The 25,225-nt window shown below is 34.7% G+C and overlaps 2 protein-coding genes across 2 annotated transcripts; both read right to left on the bottom strand.

The window, feature by feature from the left end:
* Window positions 1-15,827: 15,827 nt before the first annotated feature.
* Window positions 15,828-17,435, bottom strand: LOC110177880 (uncharacterized). The gene is made up of 2 exons (XM_020944845.2): window positions 17,014-17,435; window positions 15,828-16,955 (listed from the first exon to the last, which is right to left on the bottom strand). Exons 1-2 carry the CDS (start codon window positions 17,174-17,176, stop codon window positions 16,621-16,623), a joined length of 498 nt encoding a protein of 165 aa, XP_020800504.2. The 5' UTR covers window positions 17,177-17,435; the 3' UTR covers window positions 15,828-16,620.
* Window positions 17,436-18,882: 1,447 nt separating this feature from the next.
* On the bottom strand, window positions 18,883-22,113 carry gcm (glial cells missing). The gene is made up of 2 exons (XM_020944847.2): window positions 20,468-22,113; window positions 18,883-20,401 (listed from the first exon to the last, which is right to left on the bottom strand). The coding sequence occupies exons 1-2, from the start codon at window positions 20,884-20,886 to the stop codon at window positions 19,228-19,230; spliced, it is 1,593 nt and encodes a 530-aa protein (XP_020800506.2). The 5' UTR covers window positions 20,887-22,113; the 3' UTR covers window positions 18,883-19,227.
* Between the last annotated feature and the right edge of the window lie 3,112 nt (window positions 22,114-25,225).

Here is a 25,225-nt window from a genome sequence, read left to right on the forward strand (position 1 = left end):
AGTCGATTGAGCCGTCTCCGGCCAAAATCTATTTTTTTTCCAAATCTCCGAAAATGTAAAAATTTTATAAGGGGTTACATCATTAAAATTGCCAAAAATTGGAAAAAGCGAAACTCTTAAAATGTTAAATTGAGTATGCAGTTTTTTTAAACTGATAAAAACTAGCATTGAAACGCTTTCCAAATTGAAATTAAAGCGTTTTTGGCTAAGTTATGAATTTTTTAAACTTTGATTGGTCGAAAAAATTTTAGTAAAAAAATGTAGACAAATATTGACTCAAAGAATGGTATTCTAATTTAAGTCAGAAAATTTTTACGTTATGAAGGAGTCATTTCCGAGTATGCAGTTTTATTACCCTGATAGTAAACAACATAGGGCCGTTTTCCGAAATAAAATTAAAACGTTTTTGGCTAAGTTATGAATTTTTTAAACTTTGATTGGTCGAAAAAATTGTAGTAAAAAAATGTAGACAAATATTGACTCAAAGAAAGGTATTCTAATTTAAGTCAGAAAATTTTTACGTTATGAAGGAGTCATTTCCGAGTATGCAGTTTTATTACCCTGATAGTAAACAACATAGGGCCGTTTTCCGAAATAAAATTAAAACGTTTTTGGCTAAGTTTTGAATTTTTTAAACTTTGATTGGTCGAAAAAAATGTATAAAAATGATGTCGAATTTTGACCAAAAGAATGTTATTCTAAATTTAGTCCGAAGCTTCTTACGCTATGAAGGAATCATTTCCGACCCTATAAATCATATATATTCTTGATCAGCATGATCAGCCGAGTCGATTGAGCCGTCTCCGGCCAAAATCTATTTTTTTCCCAAATCTCCGAAAATTTAAAAATTTTATAAGGGGTTACATCATTAAAATTGCCAAAAATTGGAAAAAGCGAAACTCTTAAAATGTTAAATTGAGTATGCAGTTTTTTTAAGCTGATAAAAACTAGCATTGAAACGCTTTCAGAATTGAAATTAAAGCGTTTTTGGCTAAGTTATGAATTTTTTAAACTTTGATTGGTCGAAAAAATTTTAGTAAAAAAATGTAGACAAATATTGACTCAAAGAATGGTATTCTAATTTAAGTCAGACAATTTTTACGTTATGAAGGAGTCATTTCCGAGTATGCAGTTTTATTACCCTGATAGTAAACAACATAGGGCCGTTTTCCGAAATAAAATTAAAACGTTTTTGGCTAAGTTATGAATTTTTTAAACTTTGATTGGTCGAAAAAATTGTAGTAAAAAAATGTAGACAAATATTGACTCAAACAAAGGTATTCTAATTTAAGTCAGAAAATTTTTACGTTATGAAGGAGTCATTTCCGAGTATGCAGTTTTATTACCCTGATAGTAAACAACATAGGGCCGTTTTCCGAAATAAAATTAACACGTTTTTGGCTAAGTTATGAATTTTTTAAACTTTGATTGGTCGAAAAAATTGTAGTAAAAAAATGTAGACAAATATTGACTCAAAGAAAGGTATTCTAATTTAAGTCAGAAAATTTTTACGTTATGAAGGAGTCATTTCCGAGTATGCAGTTTTATTACCCTGATAGTAAACAACATAGGGCCGTTTTCCGAAATAAAATTAAAATGTTTTTGGCTAAGTTATGAATTTTTTAAAGTTTGATTGGTCGAAAAAATTGTAGTAAAAAAATGTAGACAAATATTGACTCAAAGAAAGGTATTCTAATTTAAGTCAGAAAATTTTTACGTTATGAAGGAGTCATTTCCGAGTATGCAGTTTTATTACCCTGATAGTAAACAACATAGGGCCGTTTTCCGAAATAAAATTAAAACGTTTTTGGCTAAGTTATGAATTTTTTAAACTTTGATTGGTCGAAAAAAATGTATAAAAATGATGTCGAATTTTGACCAAAAGAATGTTATTCTAAATTTAGTCCGAAGCTTCTTACGCTATGAAGGAATCATTTCCGACCCTATAAATCATATATATTCTTGATCAGCACGATCAGCCGAGTCGATTGAGCCGTCTCCGGCCAAAATCTATTTTTTTTTTCCAAATCTCCGAAAATTTAAAAATTTTATAAGGGGTTACATCATTAAAATTGCCAAAAATTGGAAAAAGCGAAACTCTTAAAATGTTAAATTGAGTATGCGGTTTTTTTAAGCTGATAAAAACTAGCATTGAAACGCTTTCCGAACTGAAATTAAAGCGTTTTTGGCTAAGTTATGAATTTTTTAAACTTTGATTGGTCGAAAAAATTGTAGTAAAAAAATGTAGACAAGTATTGACTCAAAGAATGGTATTCTAATTTAAGTCAGAAAATTTTTACGTTATGAAGGAGTCATTTCCGAGTATGCAGTTTTATTACCCTGATAGTAAACAACATAGGGCCGTTTTCCGAAATAAAATTAAAACGTTTTTGGCTAAGTTTTGAATTTTTTAAACTTTGATTGGTCGAAAAAAATGTATAAAAATGATGTCGAATTTTGACCAAAAGAATGTTATTCTAAATTTAGTCCGAAGCTTCTTACGCTATGAAGGAATCATTTCCGACCCTATAAATCATATATATTCTTGAAATTGGAAAAAAATCGAATCTCTTAAAATGTTAAATTGAGTATGCAGTTTTTTTAAACTGATAAAAACTAGCATTGAAACGCTTTCCAAATTGAAATTAAAGCGTTTTTGGCTAAGTTATGAATTTTTTAAACTTTGATTGGTCGAAAAAATTTTAGTAAAAAAATGTAGACAAGTATTGACTCAAAGAATGGTATTCTAATTTAAGTCAGACAATTTTTACGTTATGAAGGAGTCATTTCCGAGTATGCAGTTTTATTACCCTGATAGTAAACAACATAGGGCCGTTTTCCGAAATAAAATTAAAACGTTTTTGGCTAAGTTATGAATTTTTTAAACTTTGATTGGTCGAAAAAAATGTATAAAAATGATGTCGAATTTTGACCAAAAGAATGTTATTCTAAATTTAGTCCGAAGCTTCTTACGCTATGAAGGAATCATTTCCGACCATATAAATCATATATATTCTTGATCAGCATGATCAGCCGAGTCGATTGAGCCGTCTCCGGCCAAAATCTATTTTTTTTCCAAATCTCCGAAAATTTAAAAATTTTATAAGGGGTTACATCATTAAAATTGCCAAAAATTGGAAAAAAATCGAAACTCTTACAATGTTAAATTGAGTATGCAGTTTTTTTAAGCTGATAAAAACTAGCATTGAAACGCTTTCCGAACTGAAATTAAAGCGTTTTTGGCTAAGTTATGAATTTTTTAAACTTTGATTGGTCGAAAAAATTGTAGTAAAAAAAAGTAGACAAATATTGACTCAAAGAATGGTATTCTAATTTAAGTCAGAAAATTTTTACGTTATGAAGGAGTCATTTTCGAGTATGCAGTTTTATTACCCTGATAGTAAACAACATAGGGCCGTTTTCCGAAATAAAATTAAAACGTTTTTGGCAAAGTTATGAATTTTTTAAACTTTGATTGGTCGAAAAAATTGTAGTAAAAAAATGTAGACAAATATTGACTCAAACAAAGGTATTCTAATTTAAGTCAGAAAATTTTTACGTTATGAAGGAGTTATTTCCGAGTATGCAGTTTTATTACCCTGATAGTAAACAACATAGGGCCGTTTTCCGAAATAAAATTATAACGTTTTTGGCAAAGTTATGAATTTTTTAAACTTTGATTGGTCGAAAAAATTGTAATAAAAAAATGTAGACAAATATTGACTCAAAGAAAAGAATTCTAATTTAAGTCAGAAAATTTTTACGTTATGAAGGAGTCATTTCCGAGTATGCAGTTTTATTACCCTGATAGTAAACAACATAGGGCCGTTTTCCGAAATAAAATTAAAACGTTTTTTGGTAAGTTATGAATTTTTTAAACTTTGATTGGTCGAAAAAATTGTAGTAAAAAAATGTAGACAAATATTGACTCAAAGAAAAGTATTCTAATTTAAATCAGAAAATTTTTACGTTATGAAGGAGTCATTTCCGAGTATGCAGTTTTATTACCCTGATAGTAAACAACATAGGGCCGTTTTCCGAAATAAAATTAAAATGTTTTTGGCTAAGTTATGAATTTTTTAAGCTTTAATTGGTCGAAAAAAATGTATAAAAATGATGTCGAATTTTGACCAAAAGAATGTTATTCTAAATTTAGTCCGAAGCTTCTTACGCTATGAAGGAATCATTTCCGACCCTATAAATCATATATATTCTTGATCAGCATGATCAGCCGAGTCGATTGAGCCGTCTCCGGCCAAAATCTATTTTTTTTCCAAATCTCCGAAAATTTAAAAATTTTATAAGGGGTTACATCATTAAAATTGCCAAAAATTGGAAAAAAAATCGAAACTCTTAAAATGTTAAATTGAGTATGCGGTTTTTTTAAGCTGATAAAAACTAGCATTGAAACGCTTTCCGAACTGAAATTAAAGCGTTTTTGGCTAAGTTATGAATTTTTTAAACTTTGATTGGTCGAAAAAATTGTAGTAAAAAAATGTAGACAAATATTGACTCAAAGAAAGGTATTCTAATTTAAGTCAGAAAATTTTTACGTTATGAAGGAGTCATTTCCGAGTATGCAGTTTTATTACCCTGATAGTAAACAACATAGGGCCGTTTTCCGAAATAAAATTAAAATGTTTTTGGCTAAGTTATGAATTTTTTAAACTTTGATTGGTCGAAAAAATTGTAGTAAAAAAATGTAGACAAATATTGACTCAAAGAAAGGTATTCTAATTTAAGTCAGAAAATTTTTACGTTATGAAGGAGTCATTTCCGAGTATGCAGTTTTATTACCCTGATAGTAAACAACATAGGGCCGTTTTCCGAAATAAAATTAAAATGTTTTTGGCTAAGTTATGAATTTTTTAAGCTTTAATTGGTCGAAAAAAATGTATAAAAATGATGTCGAATTTTGACCAAAAGAATGTTATTCTAAATTTAGTCCGAAGCTTCTTACGCTATGAAGGAATCATTTCCGACCCTATAAATCATATATATTCTTGATCAGCATGATCAGCCGAGTCGATTGAGCCGTCTCCGGCCAAAATCTATTTTTTTTCCAAATCTCCGAAAATTTAAAAATTTTATAAGGGGTTACATCATTAAAATTGCCAAAAATTGGAAAAAAAATCGAAACTCTTAAAATGTTAAATTGAGTATGCGGTTTTTTTAAGCTGATAAAAACTAGCATTGAAACGCTTTCCGAACTGAAATTAAAGCGTTTTTGGCTAAGTTATGAATTTTTTAAACTTTGATTGGTCGAAAAAATTGTAGTAAAAAAATGTAGACAAATATTGACTCAAAGAAAGGTATTCTAATTTAAGTCAGAAAATTTTTACGTTATGAAGGAGTCATTTCCGAGTATGCAGTTTTATTACCCTGATAGTAAACAACATAGGGCCGTTTTCCGAAATAAAATTAAAATGTTTTTGGCTATGTTATGAATTTTTTAAGCTTTAATTGGTCGAAAAAAATGTATAAAAATGATGTCGAATTTTGACCAAAAGAATGTTATTCTAAATTTAGTCCGAAGCTTCTTACGCTATGAAGGAATCATTTCCGACCCTATAAATCATATATATTCTTGATCAGCATGATCAGCCGAGTCGATTGAGCCGTCTCCGGCCAAAATCTATTTTTTTTCCAAATCTCCGAAAATTTAAAAATTTTATAAGGGGTTACATCATTAAAATTGCCAAAAATTGGAAAAAAATCGAAACTCTTACAATGTTAAATTGAGTATGCAGTTTTTTTAAGCTGATAAAAACTAGCATTGAAACGCTTTCCGAACTGAAATTAAAGCGTTTTTGGCTAAGTTATGAATTTTTTAAACTTTGATTGGTCGAAAAAATTGTAGTAAAAAAATGTAGACAAATATTGACTCAAAGAAAGGTATTCTAATTTAAGTCAGAAAATTTTTACGTTATGAAGGAGTCATTTCCGAGTATGCAGTTTTATTACCCTGATAGTAAACAACATAGGGCCGTTTTCCGAAATAAAATTAAAATGTTTTTGGCTAAGTTATGAATTTTTTAAACTTTGATTGGTCGAAAAAATTGTAGTAAAAAAATGTAGACAAATATTGACTCAAAGAAAGGTATTCTAATTTAAGTCAGAAAATTTTTACGTTATGAAGGAGTCATTTCCGAGTATGCAGTTTTATTACCCTGATAGTAAACAACATAGGGCCGTTTTCCGAAATAAAATTAACACGTTTTTGGCTAAGTTATGAATTTTTTAAACTTTGATTGGTCGAAAAAAATGTATAAAAATGATGTCGAATTTTGACCAAAAGAATGTTATTCTAAATTTAGTCCGAAGCTTCTTACGCTATGAAGGAATCATTTCCGATCCTATAAATCATATATATTCTTGATCAGCATGATCAGCCGAGTCGATTGAGCCGTCTCCGGCCAAAATCTATTTTTTTCCCAAATCTCCGAAAATTTAAAAATTTTATAAGGGGTTACATCATTAAAATTGCCAAAAATTGGAAAAAAATCGAAACTCTTACAATGTTAAATTGAGTATGCAGTTTTTTTAAGCTGATAAAAACTAGCATTGAAACGCTTTCCGAACTGAAATTAAAGCGTTTTTGGCTAAGTTATGAATTTTTTAAACTTTGATTGGTCGAAAAAATTGTAGTAAAAAAATGTAGACAAATATTGACTCAAAGAAAGGTATTCTAATTTAAGTCAGAAAATTTTTACGTTATGAAGGAGTCATTTCCGAGTATGCAGTTTTATTACCCTGATAGTAAACAACATAGGGCCGTTTTCCGAAATAAAATTAAAATGTTTTTGGCTATGTTATGAATTTTTTAAGCTTTAATTGGTCGAAAAAAATGTATAAAAATGATGTCGAATTTTGACCAAAAGAATGTTATTCTAAATTTAGTCCGAAGCTTCTTACGCTATGAAGGAATCATTTCCGACCCTATAAATCATATATATTCTTGATCAGCATGATCAGCCGAGTCGATTGAGCCGTCTCCGGCCAAAATCTATTTTTTTTCCAAATCTCCGAAAATTTAAAAATTTTATAAGGGGTTACATCATTAAAATTGCCAAAAATTGGAAAAAAATCGAAACTCTTACAATGTTAAATTGAGTATGCAGTTTTTTTAAGCTGATAAAAACTAGCATTGAAACGCTTTCCGAACTGAAATTAAAGCGTTTTTGGCTAAGTTATGAATTTTTTAAACTTTGATTGGTCGAAAAAATTGTAGTAAAAAAATGTAGACAAATATTGACTCAAACAAAGGTATTCTAATTTAAGTCAGAAAATTTTTACGTTATGAAGGAGTCATTTCCGAGTATGCAGTTTTATTACCCTGATAGTAAACAACATAGGGCCGTTTTCCGAAATAAAATTAAAACGTTTTTTGGTAAGTTATGAATTTTTTAAACTTTGATTGGTCGAAAAAATTGTAATAAAAAATGTAGACAAATATTGACTCAAAGAAAGGTATTCTAATTTAAGTCAGAAAATTTTTACGTTATGAAGGAGTCATTTCCGGGTATGCAGTTTTATTACCCTGATAGTAAACAACATAGGGCCGTTTTCCGAAATAAAATTAAAACGTTTTTTGGTAAGTTATGAATTTTTTAAACTTTGATTGGTCGAAAAAATTGTAGTAAAAAAATGTAGACAAATATTGACTCAAACAAAGGTATTCTAATTTAAGTCAGAAAATTTTTACGTTATGAAGGAGTTATTTCCGAGTATGCAGTTTTATTACCCTGATAGTAAACAACATAGGGCCGTTTTCCGAAATAAAATTAAAGAGTTTTTGGCTAAGTTATGAATTTTTTAAACTTTGATTGGTCGAAAAAATTGTAGTAAAAAAATGTAGACAAATATTGACTCAAACAAAGGTATTCTAATTTAAGTCAGAAAATTTTTACGTTATGAAGGAGTTATTTCCGAGTATGCAGTTTTATTACCCTGATAGTAAACAACATAGGGCCGTTTTCCGAAATAAAATTATAACGTTTTTGGCAAAGTTATGAATTTTTTAAACTTTGATTGGTCGAAAAAATTGTAATACAAAAATGTAGACAAATATTGACTCAAAGAAAAGAATTCTAATTTAAGTCAGAAAATTTTTACGTTATGAAGGAGTCATTTCCGAGTATGCAGTTTTATTACCCTGATAGTAAACAACATAGGGCCGTTTTCCGAAATAAAATTAAAACGTTTTTTGGTAAGTTATGAATTTTTTAAACTTTGATTGGTCGAAAAAATTGTAGTAAAAAAATGTAGACAAATATTGACTCAAAGAAAAGTATTCTAATTTAAATCAGAAAATTTGTACGTTATGAAGGAGTCATTTCCGAGTATGCAGTTTTATTACCCTGATAGTAAACAACATAGGGCCGTTTTCCGAAATAAAATTAAAATGTTTTTGGCTAAGTTATGAATTTTTTAAGCTTTAATTGGTCGAAAAAAATGTATAAAAATGATGTCGAATTTTGACCAAAAGAATGTTATTCTAAATTTAGTCCGAAGCTTCTTACGCTATGAAGGAATCATTTCCGACCCTATAAATCATATATATTCTTGATCAGCATGATCAGCCGAGTCGATTGAGCCGTCTCCGGCCAAAATCTATTTTTTTTCCCAAATCTCCGAAAATTTAAAAATTTTATAAGGGGTTACATCATTAAAATTTCCAAAAATTGGAAAAAAATCGAAACTCTTACAATGTTAAATTGAGTATGCAGTTTTTTTAAGCTGATAAAAACTAGCATTGAAACGCTTTCCGAACTGAAATTAAAGCGTTTTTGGCTAAGTTATGAATTTTTTAAACTTTGATTGGTCGAAAAAATTGTAGTAAAAAAATGTAGACAAATATTGACTCAAAGAAAGGTATTCTAATTTAAGTCAGAAAATTTTTACGTTATGAAGGAGTCATTTCCGAGTATGCAGTTTTATTACCCTGATAGTAAACAACATAGGGCCGTTTTCCGAAATAAAATTAAAATGTTTTTGGCTAAGTTATGAATTTTTTAAACTTTTATTGGTCGAAAAAATTGTAGTAAAAAAATGTAGACAAATATTGACTCAAAGAAAGGTATTCTAATTTAAGTCAGAAAATTTTTACGTTATGAAGGAGTCATTTCCGAGTATGCAGTTTTATTACCCTGATAGTAAACAACATAGGGCCGTTTTCCGAAATAAAATTAACACGTTTTTGGCTAAGTTATGAATTTTTTAAACTTTGATTGGTCGAAAAAATTGTAGTAAAAAAATGTAGACAAATATTGACTCAAAGAAAGGTATTCTAATTTAAATCAGAAAATTTTTACGTTATGAAGGAGTTCTTTCCGAGTATGCAGTTTTATTACCCTGATAGTAAACAACATAGGGCCCTTTACCGAAATAAAATTAAAGAGTTTTTGGCTAAGTTATGAATTTTTTAAACTTTGATTGGTCGAAAAAATTGTAGTAAAAAAATGTAGACAAATATTGACTCAAACAAAGGTATTCTAATTTAAGTCAGAAAATTTTTACGTTATGAAGGAGTCATTTCCGAGTATGCAGTTTTATTACCCTGATAGTAAACAACATAGGGCCGTTTTCCGAAATAAAATTAAAATGTTTTTGGCTAAGTTATGAATTTTTTAAGCTTTAATTGGTCGAAAAAAATGTATAAAAATGATGTCGAATTTTGACCAAAAGAATGTTATTCTAAATTTAGTCCGAAGCTTCTTACGCTATGAAGGAATCATTTCCGACCCTATAAATCATATATATTCTTGATCAGCATGATCAGCCGAGTCGATTGAGCCGTCTCCGGCCAAAATGTATTTTTTTTCCAAATCTCCGAAAATTTAAAAATTTTATAAGGGGTTACATCATTAAAATTGCCAAAAATTGGAAAAAAATCGAAACTCTTACAATGTTAAATTGAGTATGCAGTTTTTTTAAGCTGATAAAAACTAGCATTGAAACGCTTTCCGAACTGAAAGTAAAGCGTTTTTGGCTAAGTTATGAATTTTTTAAACTTTGATTGGTCGAAAAAATTGTAGTAAAAAAAAGTAGACAAATATTGACTCAAAGAATGGTATTCTAATTTAAGTCAGAAAATTTTTACGTTATGAAGGAGTCATTTCCGAGTATGCAGTTTTATTACCCTGATAGTAAACAACATAGGGCCGTTTTCCGACATAAAATTAAAACGTTTTTGGCTAAGTTATGAATTTTTTAAGCTTTAATTGGTCGAAAAAAATGTATAAAAATGATGTCGAATTTTGACCAAAAGAATGTTATTCTAAATTTAGTCCGAAGCTTCTTACGCTATGAAGGAATCATTTCCGACCCTATAAATCATATATATTCTTGATCAGCATGATCAGCCGAGTCGATTGAGCCGTCTCCGGCCAAAATCTATTTTTATTCCAAATCTCCGAAAATTTAAAAATTTTATAAGGGGTTACATCATTAAAATTGCCAAAAATTGGAAAAAAATCGAAACTCTTACAATGTTAAATTGAGTATGCAGTTTTTTTAAGCTGATAAAAACTAGCATTGAAACGCTTTCCGAACTGAAATTAAAGCGTTTTTGGCTAAGTTATGAATTTTTTAAACTTTGATTGGTCGAAAAAATTGTAGTAAAAAAATGTAGACAAATATTGACTCAAAAAAAGGTATTCTAATTTAAGTCAGAAAATTTTTACGTTATGAAGGAGTCATTTCCGAGTATGCAGTTTTATTACCCTGATAGTAAACAACATAGGGCCGTTTTCCGAAATAAAATTAAAACGTTTTTGGCTAAGTTATGAATTTTTTAAACTTTGATTGGTCGAAAAAATTGTAGTAAAAAAATGTAGACAAATATTGACTCAAACAAAGGTATTCTAATTTAAGTCAGAAAATTTTTACGTTATGAAGGAGTTATTTCCGAGTATGCAGTTTTATTACCCTGATAGTAAACAACATAGGGCCGTTTTCCGAAATAAAATTAAAATGTTTTTGGCTAAGTTATGAATTTTTTAAGCTTTAATTGGTCGAAAAAAATGTATAAAAATGATGTCGAATTTTGACCAAAAGAATGTTATTCTAAATTTAGTCCGAAGCTTCTTACGCTATGAAGGAATCATTTCCGACCCTATAAATCATATATATTCTTGATCAGCATGATCAGCCGAGTCGATTGAGCCGTCTTCGGCCAAAATCTATTTTTTTTCCCAAATCTCCGAAAATTTTAAAATTTTATAAGGGGTTACATCATTAAAATTGCCAAAAATTGGAAAAAAATCGAAACTCTTACAATGTTAAATTGAGTATGCAGTTTTTTAAGCTGATAAAAACTAGCATTGAAACGCTTTCCGAACTGAAATTAAAGCGTTTTTGGCTAAGTTATGAATTTTTTAAACTTTGATTGGTCGAAAAAATTGTAGTAAAAAAATGTAGACAAATATTGACTCAAAGAAAAGTATTCTAATTTAAGTCAGAAAATTTTTACGTTATGAAGGAGTCATTTCCGAGTATGCAGTTTTATTACCCTGATAGTAAACAACATAGGGCCGTTTTCCGAAATAAAATTAAAATGTTTTTGGCTAAGTTATGAATTTTTTAAGCTTTAATTGGTCGAAAAAAATGTATAAAAATGATGTCGAATTTTGACCAAAAGAATGTTATTCTAAATTTAGTCCGAAGCTTCTTACGCTATGAAGGAATCATTTCCGACCCTATAAATCATATATATTCTTGATCAGCATGATCAGCCGAGTCGATTGAGCCGTCTTCGGCCAAAATCTATTTTTTTTCCCAAATCTCCGAAAATTTTAAAATTTTATAAGGGGTTACATCATTAAAATTGCCAAAAATTGGAAAAAAATCGAAACTCTTACAATGTTAAATTGAGTATGCAGTTTTTTAAGCTGATAAAAACTAGCATTGAAACGCTTTCCGAACTGAAATTAAAGCGTTTTTGGCTAAGTTATGAATTTTTTAAACTTTGATTGGTCGAAAAAATTGTAGTAAAAAAATGTAGACAAATATTGACTCAAAGAAAAGTATTCTAATTTAAGTCAGAAAATTTTTACGTTATGAAGGAGTCATTTCCGAGTATGCAGTTTTATTACCCTGATAGTAAACAACATAGGGCCGTTTTCCGAAATAAAATTAAAATGTTTTTGGCTAAGTTATGAATTTTTTAAGCTTTAATTGGTCGAAAAAAATGTATAAAAATGATGTCGAATTTTGACCAAAAGAATGTTATTCTAAATTTAGTCCGAAGCTTCTTACGCTATGAAGGAATCATTTCCGACCCTATAAATCATATATATTCTTGATCAGCATGATCAGCCGAGTCGATTGAGCCGTCTCCGGCCAAAATCTATTTTTTTCCCAAATCTCCGAAAATTTTAAAATTTTATAAGGGGTTACATCATTAAAATTGCCAAAAATTGGAAAAAAATCGAAACTCTTACAATGTTAAATTGAGTATGCAGTTTTTTTAAGCTGATAAAAACTAGCATTGAAACGCTTTCCGAACTGAAATTAAAGCGTTTTTGGCTAAGTTATGAATTTTTTAAACTTTGATTGGTCGAAAAAATTGTAATAAAAAATGTAGACAAATATTGACTCAAAGAAAGGTATTCTAATTTAAGTCAGAAAATTTTTACGTTATGAAGGAGTCATTTCCGAGTATGCAGTTTTATTACCCTGATAGTAAACAACATAGGGCCGTTTTCCGAAATAAAATTAAAATGTTTTTGGCTAAGTTATGAATTTTTTAAACTTTGATTGGTCGAAAAAATTGTAGTAAAAAAATGTAGACAAATATTGACTCAAAGAAAGGTATTCTAATTTAAGTCAGAAAATTTTTACGTTATAAAGGAGTCATTTCCGAGTATGCAGTTTTATTACCCTGATAGTAAACAACATATGGCCGTTTTTCGAAATAAAATTAAAACGTTTTTGGCAAAGTTATGCATTTTTTAATCTTTGATTGGTCGAAAAAATTGTACTAAAAAAATGTTGACAAATATTGACTCAAAAAAAAGGTATTCTAATTTAAGTCAGAAAATTTTTACGTTATGAAGGAGTCATTTCCGAGTATGCAGTTTTATTACCCTGATAGTAAACAACATAGGGCCCTTTACCGAAATAAAATTAAAGAGTTTTTGGCTAAGTTATGAATTTTTATACCCTTGCAGGGTATTATAATTTCAGTCAGAAGTTTGCAACGCAGTGAAGGAGGCACCTTCGACTATATAAAGTATATATATTCTTGATCAGGATCAACAGCCGAGACGATCTAGCCATGTCCGTCTGTCCGTCTGTCCGTCTGTCCGTTTCTACGCAAACTAGTCTCTCAGTTTTGAAGCTATCTAAATGAAACTTTGCAGTTAGTCTTCTATATACTCTCACTCGTATATATGTCGGAACGGGCCGGATCGGACGACTATATCATATAGCTGTCATAGGAATGATCGGAAAAGTTTTACAAAAAAAATTATAAAATTATTAGTTTTCAACAGAATTTGATCAAATTTGAGATATAGCCATTTCATATTATTCTACAATTTTGTGTAAAATTTTATGAAAATCGGATTACTATATCATATAGCTCCCATAGGAACGATCGAGAAATTAATACAATTAAATTTATAACTTTTTTAGTTTTCAGCTGATTTTCATCAAATTTGAGGTATAGCCATTTTATATAAGTCTTAAATTTTGTGGCAAATTTCATAAAAATCGGACGACTATATCATATAGGTTTGATCGTTTGATGTAGAGGAAAAATGCAAATCTGTGAATGTAAAACTGCAAATATAATATGTATAGGTGAATGAAATGAAAGCAGGTATTACTTCATTGTTTTTTAACACAAATATATATAATTTATATTGTATGGATTCCTATTCATAGAAGTTCTATCTGCAAGGGTATATAAACTTCGGCGTGCCGAAGTTAGCTTCCTTTCTTGTTTAAACTTTGATTGGTCGAAAAAAATGTATAAAAATGATGTCGAATTTTGACCAAAAGAATGTTATTCTAAATTTAGTCCGAAGCTTCTTACGCTATGAAGGAATCATTTCCGACCCTATAAATCATATATATTCTTGATCAGCATGATCAGCCGAGTCGATTGAGCCGTCTCCGGCCAAAATCTATTTTTTTCCCAAATCTCCGAAAATTTAAAAATTTTATAAGGGGTTACATCATTAAAATTGCCAAAAATTGGAAAAAAATCGAATCTCTTTAAATGTTAAATTGAGTATGCAGTTTTTTTAAGCTGATAAAAACTAGCATTGAAACGCTTTCCGAATTGAAATTAAAGCGTTTTTGGCTAAGTTATGAATTTTTTAAACTTTGATTGGTCGAAAAAATTGTAGTAAAAAAATGTAGACAAATATTGACTCAAAGAAAGGTATTCTAATTTAAGTCAGAAAATTTTTACGTTATGAAGGAGTTCTTTCCGAGTATGCAGTTTTATTACCCTGATAGTAAACAACATAGGGCCCTTTACCGAAATAAAATTAAAGAGTTTTTGGCTAAGTTATGAATTTTTTAAACTTTGATTGGTCGAAAAAAATGTATAAAAATGATGTCGAATTTTGACCAAAAGAATGTAATTCTAAATTTAGTCCGAAGCTTCTTACGCTAAGTTATGAATTTTTTAAACTTTGATTGGTCGAAAAAATTGTAGTAAAAAAATGTAGACAAATATTGACTCAAAGAATGCTATTCTAATTTAAGTCAGAAAATTTTTACGTTATGAAGGAGTCATTTCCGAGTATGCAGTTTTATTACCCTGATAGTAAACAACATAGGGCCCTTTACCGAAATAAAATTAAAGAGTTTTTGGCTAAGTTATGAATTTTTTAAACTTTGATTGGTCGAAAAAAATGTATAAAAATGATGTCGAATTTTGACTAAAAGAATGTAATTCTAAATTTAGTCCGAAGCTTCTTACGCTATGAAGGAATCATTTCCGACCCTATAAATCATATATATTCTTGATCAGCATGATCAGCCGAGTCGATTGAGCCGTCTCCGGCCAAAATCTATTTTTTTTCCCAAATCTCCGAAAATTTTAAAATTTTATAAGGGGTTACATCATTAAAATTGCCAAAAATTGGAAAAAAATCGAATCTCTTTAAATGTTAAATTGAGTATGCAGTTTTTTTAAGCTGATAAAAACTAGCATTGAAACGCTTTCCGAATTGAAATTAAAGCGTTTTTGGCTAAGTTATGAATTTTTTAAACTTTGATTGGTCGAAAAAATTGTAGTAAAAAAATGTAGACAAATATTGACTCAAACAAAGGTATTCTAATTTAAGTCAGAAAATTTTTACGTTATGAAGGAGTTATTTCCGAGTATGCAGTTTTATTACCCTGATAGTAAACAACATAGGACCGTTTTCCGAAATAAAATTAAAACGTTTTTGGCAAAGTTATGAATTTTTTAAACTTTGATTGACCAAAGGAATGTTATTCTAAATTTAGTCCGAAGCTTCTTACGCTATGAAGGAATCATTTCCGACCCTATAAATCATATGGTATTATAATTTTAGTCAGAAGCTTGTAGAACTGCAAGCAACTAATTTCCGACTAAATTAAGTATGCAGTTTTATTGCTATAAAAACCACTATCATTGGACAAGTTTCCCATTTGAAAGTGATGCATTTTTGGCTTAGTTATGAATTTTTTAAAATTTGATTTATTGACAAAATTGTTTTAGTTAGAAGCTTGTTAAACTATAAAGGAGTCATTTCCGATCCCATAAATAATATAATATTGAAATTTAAATTAATGCAGATTTTTAAATAAATTTTCTAACCCAAAGACCAAAAAGCCAATGATTGCGAAGTTATATTTATTACGACTTGCAATCAAAATCATAATCAATAAAGAATAGCCAGCATAGAGAAGCTTTTTAAATTGATATTAACGCATCTTTGGCTTTCGATTTATTTCAAATTCGAGCCCATGATCCACGCTGACCCACCCCGCCGAAGGATGTTGTTGCCGGGTCATAAAGGAGGCCGCAGGACAATTTGCGGGATACGCATGTCACTCGGATTTTTTCAGGTCGTTTCCTCGGATCGAAGTGCAGGAGGACTCATTGAAGCCGCATTAAGCGCGCCTCATTTGATGCGAGGCACTGGGCCAGGATCCTTTGATGCCGCATTGTCCCCTCAAGTGGCCACTCCTAAATAGGTTCGGATGGATTTCGATTTCGCCACATTGTCCTGCTCGGCATTATTGTGGCAACACACGCCTTTGTGGCATGTACCATATATTAAATAGTTAATCGTTTTTGCCCCTAGCTGCAGCTGCAGCCTTGATTTGTCCGCTGATCCGTCAATGATGTGTGAAGAGTCACCGGAGTCACACTCGAGTCTGTCACCGCCGAAGTTCCTATCACTCAAATCCTGCTGGTATCCTTGGTATGTCCTAACCTATCAGTCAATTAAGGGAAGAAGGTTATATGAAGGAAGTGGCATTTTTCTATAAATCATATGTTCTTGGCGTATTCCTGATTTCCGTGATATGTATCCTGGGCTCCCCTTTCATTTACATAGAACAAATTCAGTAACGAAACATATAACGAATTAACCAATTGGTGAATTTGCCTGGGTTAGCGGAACAGGATTAAATAAGATCCTGGTCAGAGTCACTGGAGTTCATCGAGACGATCAAGTCCAGTTCTTCGGTTACTGGATCATTTTCGAGGATGACCTCCTGTTCTGTCTCTTCCTGGGATTGGGTTGTTTGCTCCTCTCTGATCCGATTTGTCGTTTGCCCCTCCGATAGTACTCCAGTGTAGGATCCACGGGCAGCTTCAAAAATGCCGTCCATGAAACGCCCGAAAAGATCCATGGCCCTCATTTGCTGTATGTGGAGAGATGATGCGTACGCCATGTTCCGGCGTCGAGTTCTAGTCCTCCTTGTTACGCCACCTCCTCCAGAGACTCCACGGTTCCTCTCTGAGGGGGTGCGTAATTTAGTGCTCAGCAGCATTGCTGCTTTGGGAATCGGTCTTACCATATCTCAGCCTTGGAAGGTTGGTCAATCGTCCCCGTTGACGCTGCTCCACCAACTCGGCATCTCGAGCCTCCGCAGCCGCCTGAGCAGCCTCCTTGCGAACGCGAATCCTCTCGCTCCTTCTGACCGGTTCCAAAGGCCGCGGGAATTTGCGGGGTGGCATTTCTTAAAATTATATAATATTAAACAAAAAATAATTTTTAACACAACCTGAAAAATTTCGATAAAAAAATATAAAGAACTTTTGAACTGAACAAATTTGTATACGGATAAATGATATTATTCATTGAAGTTACTACACGTCCGTGCTATTGAGTGCCGGTCTGGGTTTGAAATGAGCTCGAAGCGTTGATCCACCAGACACCTAAAAGTATGAGCCTACTAGGTGGGATTTGGTATGAAAATTCCCAAGTTTCCGTTATCTAATAGAGTGATCCAATAAACTATTTAAACCTTTAAATATTTTTACATAAACTCTAGGCAGCAGCTCACCCCCAAAGAAGACAACTCCATTAGCTTTATTTGTATGCAAAAAGTTAAAAATCTGCATTAACAAATTGACACCGTATAATATCCGCTTGAATTTGAAATTAGTTTGCACCGAATGCGAATTTGCCAAACCTCAATCTCTGGGATCTCTCGAAAGGATTCGCACATTTATTCACGCGCATATTGAATTACAACGGCAACAATGGGATCAACAATGCATCAGCTTTGGCAAAATAAATTTGCATAATACCTTTGTCCCTCGGCACCCAAGGATAACACGAAGTGAGCAGCAAAGTCAGCGACTCCAAAGAGTCCTTTCTCCTCATTTGCATGCGAGGGTTCAGCTTCGGGTTTCGAGGGCTAATCAAACATTAAAGGACCAAGGACAGGAAACACACGCTCTGTTGTGATTTATGGCTGGAAATTAACATAAATGAAATCAAAACATTTTAAATGTTTTCATTTAGCCAGGGGTTAGCCGTGAGGCGGCTGCTGCACTCGAATTATATATGCAAATATCGCTTGAAACAGAGTCATTCCTGTGCGAATATCCTTGTGAAGGTCGCACGCGACTGCGGCACACTTCCCGTCCGACATGACAACTAATGGGCGTTTTGTTTATGGTCGATCTCAAACCCCCATTAGGGTCGAGGTCGAGTACCAGCCAGCCACCCCTTCCCGCCACCCTTTACCATTGTTTCTTTTTTTATAATTTTAATTATTTATAATCGGTTTAAAGAAAAAAAAGGATTCAAATAATATCCCAATGCATGAGTGGCCTCTGACAGCAGCTAAGCCCCTTAATCGACCGTTGATTTGATTGCCAATGGAAATTGAATTTGAAATATAATTTTAATAGGCCCTAAGAGCGAGGGAAATAAAGTTTTTCGGACTGAAAAGGGGTTTCTTTTAATAAACATACAGATATATTGTTCTTATTGGTTATTGCCTTGTAATTTTTACTTTTTATGTATCTAAAATTTGAGGGTATGCCCTTACTGAGGTTTTGACACATCACTGTTTCCATCCGTAGCATTTTCTTGTGGATTTTTAATAGAAGAAAGCGTTATCTTGGCTCTCGGAGACACTTTTCCAACGTTTTCAGCTCTCAAGGATATCGCTGCTCCATGCACCAACCTTCTGCTTCTTTCTGAGCCTCTTTTGAGCCACCGAAGAGATCAGAATTGCAAGCAAATTATTATATGTATTTAATATAATTCATTACCTCTGCCACCTGGATCTGGATACCAACCAGAAACGCTTTTAACGACAACCAACTATCCCTAATTTAATGTAAATTTACTCATAAATTTTAAATTTATATTATGAATAATAAAACTAGTTGTTTGGAAACTAAAATAATAATGTAAATAGGCATACTTTGTTTCAGTTTTCTTTTCAAAACATGTTTATTACTACACAAAAGTTCATAAATAGGTGGGCAGTGTGGCTTAACACTCTAGATGCTTATCTCGCTTATGATTATTTTGTATAATTATTATTGGTCTTACGTAGACTAAAACTTTGGAATAGCTGGGAAACAAGTACGGGGAGTACAAACTAGAAACGTTCAACTCAATATCTCATATCTCATAGGTTACATACTAATAGAGCCAACAAGCAATGGGAACATGTGAATGGAAATCAACTAAAGACTAGAACAACGCTTGAGTGGTGGCTGTCAAGGAGGAGGAGATCCGGAGATCCGGAGATCTGGAGATCCCCTTAGCAGTAGACGGGATCGGTGCTGCTGGCAGTTGGTGGTGGTTGGTGGTAGGTGGCGTCCATCTGGATGTTCCACACATTGTCCACTCCCGAGTTGCTGTAGTAGTAGTCCGCCGGTGATTGCTGCTGCTCCTGTTGCTGGTAACTGCTCGGCGCCAGGAAGTTGGTGCTGGGCTGTTGGTAGGCGGCCACTCCTTCGTCGTAGAGCAGATCCACTGCGGTGGAGGTTGTTCCTCCGACTCCCCCATTGAGCGTGGACTCGAACACACTGAAGATCTCCGAGCTGGTTGTGTAGAAGCCGCTGTCCTGCTGACTGGCTGCCTGACTGCCCCCACTCACGTCCAGGGAGTGGGTCGGGGCCAGGTATCCGTTGAAGTATCCATAGTCCTCGGAGCTGTAGCCCGAGCTGCTGGTCAGACTGGAGGTATCGTCACAGCTCTCGTACACGGGCATGCCGCACTGGAAGCTGGCGGAGATCGGCTGCTCGTAGCTAGGATTACCACCACTAGCCACCAGATGCGGCTGCTGCTGCTCCTGCTGCTGCTGTTGCTGTTGCTGCTGATGGAGTTGCTGCTGGAGCTGCTGCGGCAGATTCTCCTGGTAGTAACTGCCCGTGGAGCTGTGCGAGGAGAGCGGTGAGTGAAGCATGTCGTAGCCGTACATTCCGGGGTCAAAGGTCGCTCCCTCCTGATCGTAGTAGATCTCTCCGTTCCACTGACTGGCGGCAGGAGTAGCCACTGGTCCCGCAGAGCCATAGCCTCCAGCTCCGGCTGCGGTCTGACCAAAGCTGGTGGCGTGTGTGGGTGTGGATGTGGGCAGATAGCCATTCGAGACTGTCAGCAACTCCTGGCTGCTTGGCATGACCACCTCTTGCCTCTTGCGCTTGCTCTCCTGGATCAGCTGCGTCTTGGCCTGCCGCTTGGTTGGCCTCAGGCTGCTCAGCTTGTCGCTGAGAGCCGATTCCCTGGCCAGCATCACGGCCAAACTGCGCACGCGTCGTCCCCCGGCCAGCAGACGCCTGGCCTCCGTGGAGCCCTTGGCCTCGGGTCGGGGATGATCATGTGTACCCTTGGCCTGGAAGTAGATGCCATTGCCGTCGCGCCGCCAAAAGTGTGTGACCGGATAGCCGCAGTGACCGCGGCAGGCCTGGATCTCCAAGCGACCGTTGCAGTTTCTGTAGAGATAAATCCAGAGTTAGTTTTTGGGTTCTATGCAATTTTCATGGTAAAGGGAAACCCACCTATTGGGGCATTGTTTGCCCTGCTGCTTCCGCCTGGCCTTGTCACAAATGGCAGGCCTCAAATGGACACTGGCTCCATTGGGGAGCTGGCACTTGGCACTGCAGAGGAGCACGCCCAGGCAGCTCTTCTTGAGGATGTTCACGTTGTGGTTGTTGGTGTTCCGCATGGCCCAGCCGCTGGCATGCTTGCGAGCCTCGTCGCTCTGGGAAGAGTACACCAACCGGCAGTGGCCATTGGCCCAGTCACTGAAGTCATCGAACTGACCCACCGACGGCATCTTTGTGTCATTGATGTCCCAGTCCAGGGACACACGCGACTTGGTGGCCGGAGGACTGGGCACGGGCACGGGCACGGGAACTGGAACTGGAACAGGCACTGGCACTGGCATGGACATGGTTAAGCAGCCGTTCAAGACCATTGTGTGGGTTTGTGTTTGTTTGTTTTAAAAGATTGATTCACTCGCGAGGGGCTTTCCTATTTCCCTTTCTGTTTATTTCTCTACAAGTTTTTCTGTAACTGAGTTTTCCTTTCGGTTTTCCTGTGGAACGACGCGTCCGTTCGCATCGACTGCGCAAGGCTGACTAACTGGGCCCGGTCTGCGCAGCGCAGTTAAGTTGCCGGCGTGCGAAGCGGCCGAGCGAGGAGCGCCGAGGGAGGGTTGCTTCCAACGGCCTGCCATTGGCCAGCCGTTATCCGTTTTATCCGCACTCTGAGACTGAAAACCGGAAAGAGGCCTCGCCGGTTTGATTGGTAGCAGCAGCCAGCAGCTGGAAATGGAGCGGGAACTGGGAGCTGGAGCTGGAGCTGGAGCTGGAGCTGGAGAGTCGCTGCTGCTGCTGCTGTTCCTGCCCTGCTCTAGCACCTGCGGTTGCAGCACGCGCTCCACTGGATAATTGTACGATACAAGAGGAGCCACAGTTCCAACCCCCAGTCAAAGCTAATTAAGTTTGGAAAAAAGTTTACATTGCCAGAGAACGGTTTTGGAGGAGTGGGAATGGGAACGGGAATGGTAATGGCACTGGTGATGGTAATGGTAATGGTAATGGGGATCTGGGCATGAGGCTCGCGATGGCTACACCTGGACTGGCAGATGCCAGAGGCCTATTTGCTCTCTTGTCCCAGGAGTTGGAGCTGGAGTTGGAGCTTGCAATTGGATTCGGGAAGGGGATGAGCACACAGAACACGAGCACATGGATGGCTGGAGGGCAAACAAGGGTTCGAAAAACAAAATGGAACTCAGGGGGAGACGTAATATTTTTTAATTCCATTAAAAGGCAGCATCAGCAAATAATAAAAATAAAATATAAAAATAAGAGCATATATGTAAGTACCTCTTTAACAATATTTTATAAAAAACTATGTTTATAAGCCTTTGCAGTTTGGAATTGAAAATAGAATCGAATCGAAAAACGAACAAAACTTAATTAAAATATATGGATTCTTTGAATAGATATTTGTATATGAAATTTTTTTTTTGGAAAATCAAAAGTTCAACAACTCATAACTGAGTCAAAAATGCATTAATTTTTATTCAGAAACCATTCCTATGCTAGTTTTTATTAGTTTAAGAAATCTGCATACTCAATTCAAGAATTTAAAAAATTAAATTTTTTGTTAAATTTTGACAATTTTAATGATGTAACCCCTTATAAAATTTTCAAAATTTTGAAAAAATTAAATTGCCGCGGGACACGACTAGATCGACTCGGCTGTTGATGCTGATCTATAATATATATAATTTATGGGGTCGGAAATGATTCCTTCACTGGTTCTTAAGCTACTGACTGAACTTATAACACTCTGCAAGGATATAATAAAAAAAAAAGTAGTAAGTCCTTAAAAAGAACTTTAAATTAGCTAAATATTTATAATTTTTTACTAAAAGATGAATCAAGTAAAAATAATAGCTAACTAATCAAATAATTTACTTTTAACCAAATTAAATGAGATCCTAGGAAAATATTTCCCTGAGTAAATATAAATAATACAATTTCTCCAAAATAAGATAGAAAATTCTACATTATATACAAGACTATATACAATATTCAACCAAGGCCACACAACTTCTCACGATCTCTGCTGGGCGATAAAAAATTAAACGTTTTGCAAAAAAAAGAGAGAAACCGAAATGCCTAGAGTCTGGGATATCTCGACATAGAGATCGAAGATCGTAAAACACAATTTAGCACGCAAAAAAGAAAAAAACTATATTAAAGAAATCCCGTTAAGAAAAACCAACCCCTCTCTCGTGCCAGAAACCCAAACCATAACTCAGGCATATGAATGAGAAGTTGGCAACACACACAACTTGGACCGATCTCGAGTCGGAGATAAGCCAAACAAACACAATCATTAAGAGGCTGCCGAAAGGGGTGGAGGACTCTCTGAGGAAACTCCATAATTTTCACACTTCCTCCGAAAGCCGAAAGCCGAAAGCCGAAAGCCATGCAATTATGACACGAACTGTGAGCGAGCAACCCGCGGCGCCTTTCTGGCAAGGAGTCGGCCGAGGAGTCCAGGATCGGGGATCGAGGATCGTAGCACGCGATAGCAGCTCAAAGGATTACAATGGGAAAGGGTGCGCCGTCTCAGAAGGATTCGTGGGGCGTTGACACGGAAGAAAGTCATGACGTTGCATATTATGAGGCATCTCTCCTACCTGGCCTGGGATTCTGACTCCGATTTTAATTCGGTTTCCGGCTTCCGAGTGAGGATTTCCTCCGAGTGCCCAGGTGGGTGTGTCCCTTTAATGAGGCCCAAAGTGAACTGTTCCATTTCAATTAAGCAAGATCACTTTCCAATCAAATTTATTTGACACTCTCCCAGCGGGTGCCTCCAGAACTCTTTTCCTCCCTCTCTCGCGTCTGGGTCTAAATTTCTGGCTATAAAATTTAACCAGAAATTACGCATAAATGTCATCGTAAATTCGACAGTCGTCTGCGGCGTCGTGGGAAGTTACGCCCCTGGCATACAGATATGGTCTCTCAGATATAGCAGGCTCTGGGTCGAAGGGATTTGGCCAGGGATTAGGCGACTGTCATACATATGGCCAGGGAGATGGGCAATGTCTGAAAAGGGATTAAAGTGCTTAAGAACATTTTATAGAATGATTATTGAGTATAAATATAATAGAAATTAAATGAAGTCTAAGTTACTCGAAGACTTATTTTTGAGACTTATAAACGAACTTATAACGTATGTATAAATCTTCCACAGAAATCAATCCAGTCTTCAAATGGATAAGCATTCAACTTATTAAAATAGTTTACTAATAAAATACCCAACCCCCAAAACACTCAATGTTAATGAAACTATTTTCTTGATTTTTATACACAATTATTCAGCTTAATAAACATCATTGAATACTTACCCTTATACCTCGAACATTCAATTTCTCTCTTGGAATGTTGCTTTACATAATAATAATAATGTGGCTTTGGGGGAAACTTTCCAAAAACTGGTAGTCATTGATCTGTCAGATCATTATGCCTCTGCATTACACAGTTCATCCCCTCATAACCGCCGGAAATAAAGAAAGTTTTCCGCTTTCCCTTCGGAAGCTTATCAGGCATCGCTCATCTCCGTACAAACAATTCGCAGCTAATTAAGTGGAACTGCCCTTGGGTAAAGTTAAGTTTTGGGTTATAGGAAAAGTCAACTCTGTGCAATTAAAACCACATACATACATTTCTAGTGGAAAATCATTCAATTGGCAACTAACGACAAGGGCCAGATGCCAGCTAACCGATAAGACTCGATGGGACTCGTCCCTTAAATGGTAAATGATTTAAAGCAAGTCTCATAATTTCTCATTGTTCAACTGGCATTTCCACAAACTGATAAATGAAACCGAAAACATAAACGACAACACAGGGATATGCCATAGGAGAGATCTAGTCGGGCGATAATAAAGTCGAATACCTTTCACACTCGGCATGGGGCCGATTCCCGATCCTGGTCCTCGATGGAATAAAATTGGAATTGAAAATTGGGAAAATTGAAATGTATAAAGGCAGCTCGGGTGAAAATGCTTGGACAAGTGATCTTCTGCTAAGTAGCTTGGCTCACTAATCTGTCCAAACACAGGCCGAGCTCTCGGGTCAAATGAGTTGAGCCGAGGTCGAGGTCAGGTGTGGTTTGTGGACTCCTCTTGTGTTCCCTTAATGGGCTTACATCGACGGAATATTTATTTTCACACTGACCTATTGTCTCTGCAAAGGATTTCCCGCAAAAACTATATATTTTCATATTTTCCCACGTTTAATATATTATTTTTTGTACAGCCTTTCCCATTTTGAATTTCTCTAAAATTCTTTCTCTTGCATATTATTTGCATTTTTGTTTTGTTTTGTTGTGTTTTTTTGAAAACTATTGGCATTGGATTACATCATATTTACGAGCAGATTCTCCCACAATCCTCTGAGAGATACCCGCATTCCTTGTCCCAAATATTTTAAACTCAAACCCCAGGATTGTTTCGATTGTTTCCGAAGCGCGTGGCATTTAGCGGTGTTTAAAAATGTATTTCCCAGAATCCCAGACAAATATTTTTCGTATTTGTAATCAGAAAAGTGCACATAAATTTCTGAAAAGAAAAAGGAGATCGAGAGCGAATTTCACATCGTAAAAAACTTGGAAGATTATTCACACTTGCCGGCGGCGACAAAGCGATTCGCGATACGCAATAAAATCTAATTAGTAAACTCCGGCTTCCTCTCTAAGGAATTAAAAACAAAAAACCCAAAGCCGAAACTGTA

The sequence above is a fragment of the Drosophila serrata genome, unplaced genomic scaffold (assembly GCF_035046125.1).
Source record: "Drosophila serrata isolate PLE 108 unplaced genomic scaffold, ASM3504612v1 contig_240, whole genome shotgun sequence".
NCBI lineage: Eukaryota > Metazoa > Arthropoda > Insecta > Diptera > Drosophilidae > Drosophila > Drosophila serrata.

Coding starts and splice junctions, on each gene's coding strand:
- LOC110177880 (XM_020944845.2), bottom strand. CDS start 17,176: ATGCCACCCCGCAAATTCCCGCGGCCTTTGGAACCGGTCAGAAGGAGC. Junction 16,956..17,013: donor CCTTCCAAGGCTGAGATATG/GTAAGACCGATT, acceptor GCACCCCCTCAG/AGAGGAACCGTGGAGTCTCT.
- gcm (XM_020944847.2), bottom strand. CDS start 20,886: ATGGTCTTGAACGGCTGCTTAACCATGTCCATGCCAGTGCCAGTGCCT. Junction 20,402..20,467: donor GGCAAACAATGCCCCAATAG/GTGGGTTTCCCT, acceptor TTATCTCTACAG/AAACTGCAACGGTCGCTTGG.